The sequence below is a fragment of the Lycorma delicatula genome, chromosome 3, assembly GCF_047948215.1.
Source record: "Lycorma delicatula isolate Av1 chromosome 3, ASM4794821v1, whole genome shotgun sequence".
NCBI classification, from domain to species: Eukaryota; Metazoa; Arthropoda; class Insecta; order Hemiptera; family Fulgoridae; genus Lycorma; species Lycorma delicatula.
Window position 1 is genome coordinate 114,006,346 of NC_134457.1, and position 13,336 is coordinate 114,019,681.

The 13,336-nt window shown below is 28.4% G+C and overlaps 1 protein-coding gene across 1 annotated transcript in view; it reads right to left on the reverse strand.

Annotated features, from left to right (window-relative positions):
• Window positions 1-481: 481 nt before the first annotated feature.
• Window positions 482-13,336, reverse strand: part of Mcr (macroglobulin complement-related) — a 202,568-nt gene continuing 189,713 nt past the window's right edge. Inside the window, exons 27-29 of the mRNA XM_075360413.1 lie at window positions 11,815-11,989; window positions 7,580-7,685; window positions 482-908 (exon numbers count right to left, since the gene is read on the reverse strand). Coding sequence (XP_075216528.1) covers window positions 706-908; window positions 7,580-7,685; window positions 11,815-11,989 — 484 coding nt within the window. The 3' untranslated portion in view covers window positions 482-705. The remainder of the gene's footprint in view (window positions 909-7,579; window positions 7,686-11,814; window positions 11,990-13,336) is intronic.

Consider the following 13,336-nt stretch of genomic DNA (forward strand, 5'->3'; position numbering starts at 1 on the left):
ATACATTAAAGTATTTATCATAACATTACAGCCATGTACAATAATGGACACAACATTAATGTTTAAAAGCAGGCCTTTTAGAAATATGTAAAACTTTGTTACCCAAATAGATTGTTTAAATGACATAAATTTTTTTAAATATTGTTACATCATAGTAAAATAAAATATAAATGCCATCAAACTGATTAAATTATCAAAAACATCGTTCCTATACAAAAAACAAACAAGTATATTTTCTTTAGGATTTTTTTTTAATATACTAGTCTAGTCTATAAAATATTAAATAAGAGTATAAATTATATACTTTAGCACTTTTAATATGACATAAAAAATATATAAATTTTAATCCAGCAGATGTTTTAACCAAAAATGGTTAATTAACAATAACTGATGTTTACTTTTATCATTTTTTTTTATAAAAATTAATTGCTTGTAAATAAAGCACTAATAGATATTAAAAAATTACAAACTCACTTCAATATTTATCACTAACATGAGATAGTAATAAATTTATAATATCAATTATTACTAATTATTGTACCAAAAAATACTTAATATACATAATGTATCATAACAAAACTATGTCAAACAATAAAATTCATAACATGATATTTTATTTTAAATAAATATATACATTTTGTGTACGTGAGCTTTGTATAATGAATAAGACTGGTAACAAGTAATGCCGATCATAAACTAATTATGTCACAATTTATGATCCCAACTTGTTCTATGCGATTTGAAGAAAACTGAAATAGCAACTATAAGCAACCAAACTGCAAGAGGTGCACGCAACTGTTCTCCAATATTGTATATAGGACAATATGGACACTGACTGCTCCCACACACTTCACATATATTCAGTACATATGTTGTTAATGAATCAAATATTGTCTCATTGAAGCGCTCTGAAAATCAGAAGAAAATACTAAGATGTAGAACACTAAAAAACTAGACAAGAAATACATATACAAATACTTACTTATCTAAAAATAAAAAATATAATCTTTTGGGTAAGGAGGTAAATTAAAGATTCCATAAGAGTGCTTTCAGGTAAATTGCTTTCAGCTGCTTTACCTGAAAGCAATCTAAGGTACTACTTGGCCCTTCTTTAAAAATAACATCTGACAACAAGCCTACAGGTTGACTCTACTTTTTTTTTTTTAATTTCCAGGACCACCATTAGGTATTACTTCAGAGGATGAGATGTACGACATGTAGTATGTGAAAATGCCATGCCTGAGTTGCATAACTTCAAGTAACTGTACAGCAGACAGAAAGTAGCAAACAGGATATTTGTGTTTACACTTATTGACATTTTTAAATGCCTATATATAGTACTGTATTTTGCCACTGTTGGTCTCTGATGCTTTTAAGACTAGATAGATAATTTTTCTGAATACATATGCATAACATATATTTCAAAATATGCAGTACTTATTAAGAAGTAACCTATAACAATGTAAGTGAAAGCCAGGGGTTTCTATTGCTAAATGCACCTGCACTTTGATTAACTGTTAATTTTACTTATTTTTAATATACATGTAATTTTTAATTTAACCTTTTCAGATCATTTAGTCTTGGAACTGGTTATGTACGGCATCCGTTTTAAAACGCTGTTACAAAATCATTTTATATGGCATCTAAGTCAGTTATTTTGTTTTATATTCACAAATGAATCAGTTTTATTACATAATTTGAACGACGTTTATACGATGTACAATGTTTTATTTAGACTAAAAAGAATATGACCATTTTTTTCTCAGAAATATGCTTGTGTGTGTGACTTGTGTATTACAATTGCTATGATGATTATGGATTTATTTATTATTTACAAAAATAGCTTATCTTAGTAGCAATATATCGATGTATTGAAACACATAATAAATTATGATATACGGCACCACAAAAAAAGGGAATTTGTGGTCATAAATACGTCACTTTTACTTGAGGTCTATAAATATCTTTTCTGACAAATGATATCGGTAAACATGTAACACATAACGATTCGTAATGAATAACAGTATACAGTAAAAATTGTTTTTTTTCAATCTGAATAACCTTTTGAGTGGTGGGGATTTATAAAACGTAGTTTTCTGAATCTACTTTAACTTATACTAACATATGTTCCTAATCTGTGATTTATGCACGGGTTTTTCATCATATTTTGCCCAATTTTCAACCGATTTGCTTGAAAGTATTATTTTTAAAATCAGCAAACTAATTTCATAAACTCAAAGCAAAAAAAAAATTACGCTAATAAAAAACGTGGTAGAAATAAGCAAAAAAAATTCTGCAATTAAATTATCATAATTTTTGTACTGTTTCAATTTTTTGTTGTTACAGGCATAAAAAATATCCAATCAACGTTTTTTTTTTTTTTTTGTCAGTCTGTTAAATCTCTTTAATATACTGTAATTTTTCACAAGAGGGTAGCATAAGACTGAAGGGAGGCAAACAGATACAAAAATACTTCGCGGAGCGCTAATCAAGCGTGGATCATTGTGATGGGAGAAGGTTAAAAGGAAACTCTTTTTTCTTATATAAACTTACAATTCACAAAACTAAGGAGTAAAATTCTGGCAAGGTTAGTTTATAAATCTAATCTTTTTATATTTATAAATATTACTATATATATTATACTCAGTTGGAACTTCAGTCCAACTGCTCAGTTATTTTTACTTCCTTGTATGAAGTATTGTGATCGCGAACAATTTCAGTTTTCAAATATCAATGAAAATACCCATTTTGACTAGTTTCGGCATGATATCTGTATGTATGTACTTACGTGAACGTACATATTTCGCATAACTCAAAAACGATTAGCCGTAGGATGTTGAAATTTTGGATTTAGGACTGTTGTAACGTCTAGTTGTGTACCTCCCCTTTTGATTGCAATCAACTGAACCAAAAGTGTCCAAAAAAGCTCAAAACCCCAAAAAATTGGATTTTGGACTTTTTCTTAACTGCAGTAATAAGCCTTCATTGAGAGCTTTTAACACTGTTTATAAAAGGTACTTATTTTCATTGGTTCCAGAGTTATAGACAAATGAAATTCTAATTAATTAAACATTTGGATCTTATAAGGGGAAGACACATCGGTTCAAATCAGACTAAATCTCCATTTTTTAACTTTTTTTTTTTTTAAATTTAAATGCATTGATTTATTAATAATTATTAACCTTTGATTGTAAAAAATGTTTTACAATGAATAATAATTCAATAATAACAATATTAAAAAAATATGAAAAAATATCTGAAGTTATTAATGAAATAAAATTTTATGTACTTTTCATTTTAAAAAGAAATGTGTATATGTAATTTAATAGGCATACAAGTAAGTCATGTGGTGTCCACATCAGATTTGGTGAAACATCTGATTATTCGTTTTTGTTTTCATTTTCTTGATGGTTATATCATAATAAAAAAAAAACAAAACACAGTAGATATAAAACAAACATTTATTTAAATAGTAATAAAGGTACTTTTATGCTATCCTAATATTTCAGCTAAGATTGTTGAATTAATAAATGTATAAATATTTGATGTTAATAAAAACAGATATTTTAGCAATTGTGTAACTGTCCACTTTATTAGAGAATTTGAGGATCGTATCTCACGTTCAAATAGAATAAGTTTAAATGAAGTGTATATATGTAATTTAATGGGTGTACAAGGAAGTCATGTGATGTTCACATCAGATTTTTTTTAATATGTGTTTTGCGGTGCTCTATCTAATGTAGAAATAAATTCAGTTTGATCAAGTTGATTTCTAAAAATTTAATGCAAGACAAATTTTGAATCTGATTACTTTATTAATTTACTAAATTATTATACTGCTTATAATTTCTATATGTACATGTCTACACAGTTAAATTTAGTATTGAGAGCTTCCTGTATAAACTTATCTAAATTGTATTTATTTTTCAACTTGATCCCACAAGTATTTTTATTTTAACTAATAACTTCATTAATTTGGATATTAAAAGTTCAATTTTTAATAATAATAAATTAATACATACACACAAAAGTTGTACAAAAAAGAATATAGGGTTTTTAAAGGAAAAAATTACATGGGGTCAGATTGGGTGGCTACCACAAAAAACTCTCATCATAGAGTCTACGCCGACCGATCCACAAGCTGGCGAAAACAACAGTCAAACATTCAACCAATCCTAATCAGAGTTATGCCAGTGAGGAGGCACACCAACACGTTGCCAAATAAAATTCTCTAGTCCATTTTTGAGTTGAGGAAAGTCATTTACACAGCAAATCCAAATAAATAACTCATGCTATGCTTGCTTCAACAAAAAAGAACAGCTCATAAACTTACTGTTGGATTATTCTATAGTTAGTTTTGGGAAATTCTTTTCACATTAAGTATTCACGAAGATTTTCTCAATTCCAGAAATTATGAAATTGGACATTATGTACGGTTACTTTTCGACTAAAATGAAGTGCTGACTCATCACTAAGCACAATATGATCAAGAAAGTCATCAAAGTGCTGAAAATTTTGATTGTGAAGTTGTCAGTTTTCTAACCCTGCAACAGCTGTAAACAGTATGGACACATATGTAAGCATTTCCTTAAAACATTCCACACTATCATTGGCAGTGCTAATTTGTGAGTAACCTTCCTAACAGGTTTCTTAAGATTGCGCAGGAAAAACTCTCTGACACATTCAACATTTTCTTCAAATACACTTGGTCATCCTGTACTCTTCCCTTTACACAGACATTGGATTGCTTCAAACTGATTATACCAGAGACGAATATTATTGTCAACTGGAGGATCACAAGTAAACTTCTGGGTTCAAATCCCGGTCAGGCATGGCATTTTCACACACAATACAAATCATTCATCTCATCCTCTGAAGCAATACCTGATGGTAGGTCAGTGGTTTAAAAAAAAAGACAAAAGTAAACTTTCTATGTAACGCTTGTTGAACTGTAACTCCAGATTAGCATTTAGCAAACTGTAAAACAGAAAGTTTTCTGTTCAGACGTCACCATTTTTACTAGTGATGCTCTCAAGCAGAAAGATAAAGAATCTACAACCATGTGTGTAACTAAAACTGTCGTTTTTGGTCTTTGATTCTATCCTTAAATCAATACTATACACCTCATCAAAAAGATATTCTAACTAATAAAAACCACAATGTTTTTTTTATATATTCTGTATTATTACCAATTTTTCAAATCCTACTAAATGTAAGTTAGTTATACAGATTTGAATACTAAACAATTTATACTGATATACTTCAATGGTTGGGGTTCAATCAATCACATATCTTGGAATGATCTGTTCAAGATAACACCTCATTAACATGTCATATCATCCTCATCTCATTGTGCAATATGCAATATTGCAACACATTAGAAATGGAAAAAACATTACTATTTTTTAACTAAATACATTTTGTTATTAATAGCTCTTTTAAATAATCAATAAACTTATCAGTATCAGTCCTCTTATTTATTGATATTTATTTTTGTGTTCAGTAATTGTTCAAAATTCCTTTTTAGGCTTTGGAAACACCTGGCAAAAGAGAGTAATAAATGTTAAAAAAAAGATAGGTGAAGTTTAACAAAGTTTCCATTAGCACACTGCATGCAGTTGATATTCAGTGAAAAAAATTGTAAGAATAAATCATATGCATAAATATAAAGATCTACACATAAAATTGATGTAAGAATGTTTGTAAGGTCATTTATTATAAGGACAATGAATGGCTGCTTAAAGTCCAAACTGGACCATCAATCATTAGACAGTAGATCAGTATCTCATAATGCTAAACAAATTATAATATGTCTAGAAACATGAGCCAAGCCCTAAATCAGCTCTTTATAGACTTCAGAACTACAACACCAAAAAAAATGACATAACCATGCTTAAGAATAACAAGATCCCGACCCCATGACATGCTTACTAATAAGTATGTAATGTTAAAAAAAAAACAAAAAACCAGCAATATTTGTTAGTTAATACGTGATGGTGGCTGAAAAATTGATGGTTAGATTTGTTATTTATATCAGCAAGATTTATGAGAGGTCTGTTCAGAAAATAACTGAACATTTTTAATTACATGTCAACAAAGATATTTAGTGACATGCAGTTAGCAGCATTGTGTTCCGCATAACCTCCTCTGTAACCACATGTTCTTGGATTGTTGATATCTCGTTTGGTTTCATGTTACTGTTATTTGAGTGCAATGTGTTTAAATGTTAGTAGCGATTTTTATAAGGTGCAATTTTCAGTAGCAAAAATACAATGTAAAATTTTATGCAAAACTGGGGAAAACATTCACCAAAATGTTTCACCTTTTGAAACAAGCTTATGGAGATGATGCTCTGGGTCGTTCGCAATGTTACGAATGGTTTTCACAATTTAAAGTGGTCGTCAGTCAATTGAAAATGACCTTCAACCAGAAGGCCTTCGACTTTGACATCACTTTCAGAAATAAATGATCTGATGCATGCAAATCGTCAGTTGACTGTCAGAGAACTTGCAGAAGAAGTTAGCATCTGAATTGGACCATGCCATGACGTTTTGACTGAAGAAATGTCATGAAAAATGAAAAGTTTGTTCCTTGTTTGATGATCGAACAGCAGAAAGAACATTGAGCAGATGTTTGTTGCAACTTATTGAACAAGCCAATGACGATGAAACAATCATGCAAAGGATCATAATGGGAGATGAAAGCTGGGTTTATGGCTACAACACTGACACAAAAGTTCAATAATCACAATGGGTTGGCAAAGGATCTCGATGCCCCAAGAAAGCAAATCAAACTTGATCCAATATCAAAGTGATGCTCTTTGTTCTTTTCAATTTTAATGGAATTGTGCATTTTGAATTCTTGCCTCAAGGTGAAACAGTGAACCATTTGTACTACCAAGGTTTTACAATGGTAATGTGAAAAAATTGCAAAAAGAGACCACAGTTGTGGTATGACAACTCATGGTTCCTTCACCATGACAATGCGCCCGCACACTCAGCTTTATCGATTTGTCAGTTTTTTTTTTGCCAAAAATCAGATGATTGTCCTCTCTCAGTCTCTCTACTCACCAGACCTGCCTCCTTGTGATTTTTTCTTATTTTCGAAATTAAAATCAGTGATGCCGTTTTCACATGACATTAAAGCAAATTTGTCATGAACCTTAAAGGCCATTTTAAATGAAGCTATCCAGGACTGCTTTGCGAAGTGGAAATACCACCAGGAGAAGTGTGTGAACGGGGGAGGGGAGTACTTTGAAGGAGACAAGGTCTAATATAAACTGTAAAATTAATAATAAAAATTAAAAAAATAAAGTTCGGTTATTTTCTGAATAGATGTTATATAATTAAAAACTGAAACTGTAAAATCATATGCTGTATACGTTACAGCATATGCCATCTTGCAACACAAATCCTCCCAAAATGATTAAAAAAAAAAAATTCATGTTACAAAATTTACCAATGTAAGCTTGTTAGCTTAACAGGTCTACCAAGAAGTACAAGGCCTGCATTATATGGGAAAGTACATTTTAAAAGTTAAATACACTTCTCTAAAACTGAAGTACATAAAAAGTACTAACCTGGTGCGTAGTAATCATACACCCTGATTGGTAGATATCGTGACATGTTAGCAACAGGATACCATCGTTCAATAGTGAAGTTAACACAAATATCATCACGATCCAACTGTAAAAAAAACATACACACATATATATATATATATATATATATATACTTACAAACATATATTAAATTCTTCGAATAAACTAAAGCAGTTTATGTGATTTATTCACTGGTCAGGTAACGTTAACTTATTTTCTTATCACTTCAATGTAACTTTTATTTGGAATAAGGAACTCACAAATAGAAAACCTGTCAGAAAGTGAATTTTTTTCAAAAATCCAAAAATTTACTTAATTTAAGAGAAAATATTAGAGAAACAAACGAAAAAACTACTTGATCAAGTTTTGCAACCAAATTATCATGTTTTTTGGCATAATTATATATATATAATTTTTAGATATATTTTATCTCAAAAAAAAAAAAAAAAAATTATAAATGTGTACTAATGGAGATTTGTCAGTTGAAGCACAAACTTTAATGAACTGTGATCACTATCACTGTGTGAGCTGGATTTGAACTGAATGATTCCAATCAATAGAATGAATAATATTACAAAAATAATAAAATTACATTTATGTTAAATAAAATAATTTATGTATACTATTGTATAAAGAAGAGTGTTTCTTCTGTTTGCTCAGAATAAAGAAAAAATTACTCTCTCAATTGCAACCAAATTTTTACCCATGTTTCTTGGCATAACTAAGAAGGTTTTTAGATATATTTCATCTCGAAAAAACATCAACAATAACAATAAAAAAACTACATTAAAAAGGTAATGCTTCAATGTGTGTACACATAATATGTTGGCTCTCTGCTAGGTGGTGGACAAGATGTGCTTCATACAACAAATTTTTCAAAGTGTAGTCTACTTAATCACAACAGCGTGTGCTGCCAATACCTGTTAATGCTGCAATGCATGCATACCTAGTATGTTGACTCTCCGCTAGATGACAGACACATTGTGGTGCGCTTCATGCAATAATTTTTCCACAGTTTAGTCTACTTAATTACGAGAGTGTATGCTGCCAAGATCTATTAATATGTATCCATATATATTAATAATATGGAAATTTAAAAAATTTCCCCCATAAAAATTTAGTAATCTTCAGCTCAACTTATATTTTGAACAAACGCTTTCTGTAATGAATCTAAATAAAAGTACATCAAATTCCATAATAAAATTTTGTTTACTTAGATGAACTGTTTCTTTACTTAACATTTTTTAATTTTATTATTTCGCTCGGCCTGTGAAAAAACTTTTCTTTCCAATTTGGCATGGAGGCAAAAACTGTTGGCCACACTTGGCCTATCTAAATATTTATGAATAGATTTCAGTGAGCCTTTCCCAGTTTTTGTTATGAGAACAATTCAACCATTAATATTACCATACAATTTTTCCCTTTTCTAAATGAATTCCAGCAACAATTTCAATTTCAGCTATAAATTTATTCACACTCATTTTGTTTCTTTTAATATTCAACGTATGAAACTATACTTCTACTTCTAAATGAATTCCTACTACAGCATTCAGTGATAGGTAATCTATGAAAATGGAATGATTTATTTCTTTTTTATACTTATGTTTGGTTTAAACCACAACGCAAGGAAGGATTATCTTCAGTAGTATATTAATTAAATTTTGCTTATTTGAAATATACTGGACAAGATCAACAATCTGATGAAAATATGAAAATATTTTGTACAAATATTATTTCATGAATTAAATACTTAAATTACTATTCATGCAAATCTTACTGATAATCATCCACAGAATGAAAATCTAAAGAAATATTGTACTTACAAGATTGGGGAAGATACCCCATTTGAAATTTCAAGGTTTCTGTGAAGTTGTGCATTAATTTAGCCTCTACCAAAATCAGCACGAAAGGTAAAACTAGACAAAGTTTTAGCAAAAAGGGGATTGGATTTAGTTTTTTGCCAATTACTTTTTTGTACATTTCACTGCAAGTGACTAAATATAAAAAATCTATTCTTCAAGAGTGGAAAGTGGCTCAAAGAAATAAGAAATGTCCGGAGATTTAAATTAAGTAAATTGCTATATACAATTAAAATATCTTAACTTTCCACATTTCAAGAAAATAGTACAACATTTTTAATAATGTTGAGTTCATGACACTTGTACAAAAAAAAACACAAGATAGATTTGTGAAGACAAATCAAGAAATTAAAAAAGAACTTTGTGAATAAATTTTGTTGGAGTGAGAAGTAAACTTTATGTAAACTTTGTGTAACTTTAAGTAACATTAATTTATGTTACTCTGATCCTTTTTACTTCCTTATACCAAGTAAAGGAAGTATTGTAATTTTCAGATTTCAATAGAAATATCCATTTTGACTAGTTTCGGTGTGATATCTATACGTATGGACTTATGTATGTATGTATGTATCTCGCATAACTCAAAAAAGATTAGCTGTAGGATGTTGAAATTTTGAATTTAGGACTGTTGTAACATCTAGTTGTACACCTCCCCTTTTAATTGCAATCGACTGAACCAAAAGTGTCTAAAAAAAGCCTAAAAAAAAAAATGGATTTTGGATTTTTTCTTAACTGCAGTAATAAGCCCTCATTTGAGAGCTTTTCAATGATATATCATAAGTGGTACTTATTTTCATTGGTTCCAGAGTTATAGCCAAATGAAATTTTGATTAATTAAATATTTGGATCTTATAAGGGGAAGACACATCGATTCGAATCAGACTTCATCTCCTTTTTTTTTAAATTAAATATATTGATTTTTTAATAATAATAAAAAAAAATATGGGAAGTTATTAATGAAATAAAATTTTAGGTACTTTTCATTTTACAAAAATATGTATATGTAATTTAAAAAGCATACAAGAAGTCATGTGGTGTCCAGTTAGGGTTTTTTTTTTATAAACAGAGACTAAAAAAAATAAACTACTGAAACAAATTTTTTTTTGCTTTAACTTTATTTAAGATTTAAAAATGAAACAAATCTTAGCAAAAACTTACACATATAAATTTAATGAGGCCTATGAATATGGTAAAAAGGTAATGTTTACTGCAAAAATTATGTCATTTTCCTACCTATGAAAACTAAGAATAACGTTTTCCAATCAGCAGAGTTTTTATTCAGTTTCCTAACTTCAGCAACTGCATCATCAACATTGTTTTTTAATTCTCTACAACAGCTATTAATATTGGTTTCTATGAAGACATTTTTTTATTTCTTCTAAGTCATTCAAACCATTTGTTCTGTTTTTAGCCGCTTTGTAAAATAATAAAGATTTTAACACACAATTTATTGGGCTTTTTTCCTTCACTGATCAATAAAATTCCTCAGTATTAAGTTCTTTGAAATCTTTAGGATTCTGTTTTCTCAAACAAAAAAAAAAAATTGCGTGCCTTGAGCAATAAAGTAAAATGTATCTTCTATTACAACCAGATCATTTCATTACACCTACTCAAGAAGTAGCATCAAAGGAACTAAGACCCTTAGAAGTAGAATTAAAAGACGTGTTTATTAAACAATCGCATGTAGATTATTAAAATAAAGTGATGCTAGCTAGATGTAAATAACATTAATGGAGCATTTTTTCAAATATAACAATTAAAAGAAAACACCAAGCTACTGTCAGTTAGTTGCTAATGAAAGGAATGGTGTCAATTAAAATTAGCAAATTAGAAAATCACAAACGAACACAGAAGCATCAAGGTAAAGTAAGGTTTCTTTTTTATAAAAACTATATATTAAAAATCTGAACTTAATCTGCTCAAATATTTTTCATTTCAATACTTCCACTTTCATCAATACATTTAAATAAAAAATAATTAATGAACTTCCATAGATTAGGCCTATGTATTTCTATTATAAACAATTGTATAAAATAAAAATATTTTAATACATACCTATCTATACCCCTTTGATTTTGTAAAGTACGAGATGCTTATATATACATATATACATTTCCACAACAATTATCTGAGATAAAATGTATATAAATTAACACTATGAAGTAAAAACTGACTTAATTTACATTACTTAACTGTTTAAACCTCAGATGATCGAACAGCTCTTTTATATAAAAATGTAATACATACAGGCTTATAAAAATTTAGGTCAGACAATTAATTTACAAAAAATACAATGACAATACTTAAAACTTATATATTAAACAAAAATTAATGAAATAAAAAGGTGTTACGTACATAGTCAAAGTAGAAGAGAACTTTACGTTCAGCAAAACGCGCTCTCTGTAGATTTCGAACTTTTCGAGAAAGAATGTATGCATCAAGTTTCTGCTGTTGAATAATATATCCAGTAGGTATTGTGACATCTAGAACTGCCATCCCTGATCGTATCGATTCATTCAGATTTGTCCACCTACATAGAGTAATAATAATCACTTAAAGAAAATCAAATTACAGGTTCAAATTAAAATAAAATCTTTTAGGCAGGAGTTTAACACAAAAAAATTTATTTATTATTATTTTTTTTTTTTACTACAATGGTTTTTCAGTCAATTTTTTTTCAATATGAAATTTTTAAAATGTTGAAAATTATTATAATTATGTTTAGCCAACATCAGATATTCAGCACTAAAAAATTATATTTTGGCAGACGTTTGATTTTTTAGTCATCTTTTTTTTCATTAGTTACACACATACGAATGGAAGTATATATATATATATATATATATATATATATATTAAGGCACAGCATCTGAATCAAAGTGCAGATGTTTATATAATATAAATAAATTAAATTTGACTTAGAAAATGTTTTTTATTCTAAATGAAAACAAGCCTAACCCTTTTAATACCAACCTTTTTGTGATTACCTTGCAAAAACTGCCAGGGGTGTTTTTTATATGAAATACTTGTTTAGATAATAATAATCATATATTGAGTGAATTTTAAGATATGGCTTTAAACTTTATACTAATTTATTCAGAATAAACCAAAGAATGCACATATTTTGTTGGACATGTTTATAAAAAATGCACATTTGTTGGACAAATTTATAAAAAATGAAAAACATTTTACTTTGGAAAGTTAGTTTTTTTTCATTCTCAGTCTCTTCAGAGTGATAAAAAAAAATATTTACATAATATCAACTAGTCCAATAGAAAAAAAAATGGTTTTTACCTATAAACAACTTTCCAGTTTTATATATTTTATAAGTAAATTTAAAACATTTTTTTTTAAATCCTAAAGAATCCTAACCAATAATTGATGCAACATACTATCACTTACGGGTGAACATGATCTAAATTACTTACTCATTATAATACAAAAACATGAACATATAAATGTTAAAATTAAAACCACTAATAGTTGTTTAGTGTAATAAAAAAAAAACAACAAAATGCTACGTTTAACTAAACAGAACACAAATGATAGCTTGACTGTAAACAAACAAGCAAGGCCAGGACAACTTACAGAGCTTCCAACACAACAGCTAGACCTACATGGGATTTAATTATGTTTTATTTAACTAAACTGCATATATATGCTTTAGAAATTAAATTTATCTTTTACAAAAAATATTTTTCTACAAAAGAATATATTTTTAAACAGTTTGTATTTTTAGTTTAAAAAAAGAACATTTTTGAAATGTCTGTTCAAACAGACGTTTGAAATTTAGTAAATAAATAACTAAATCTGCATAAAATAAGAGCAATATCTCAACTACATGATTAGTCCAAACATTTAAAATATTAGTTATACA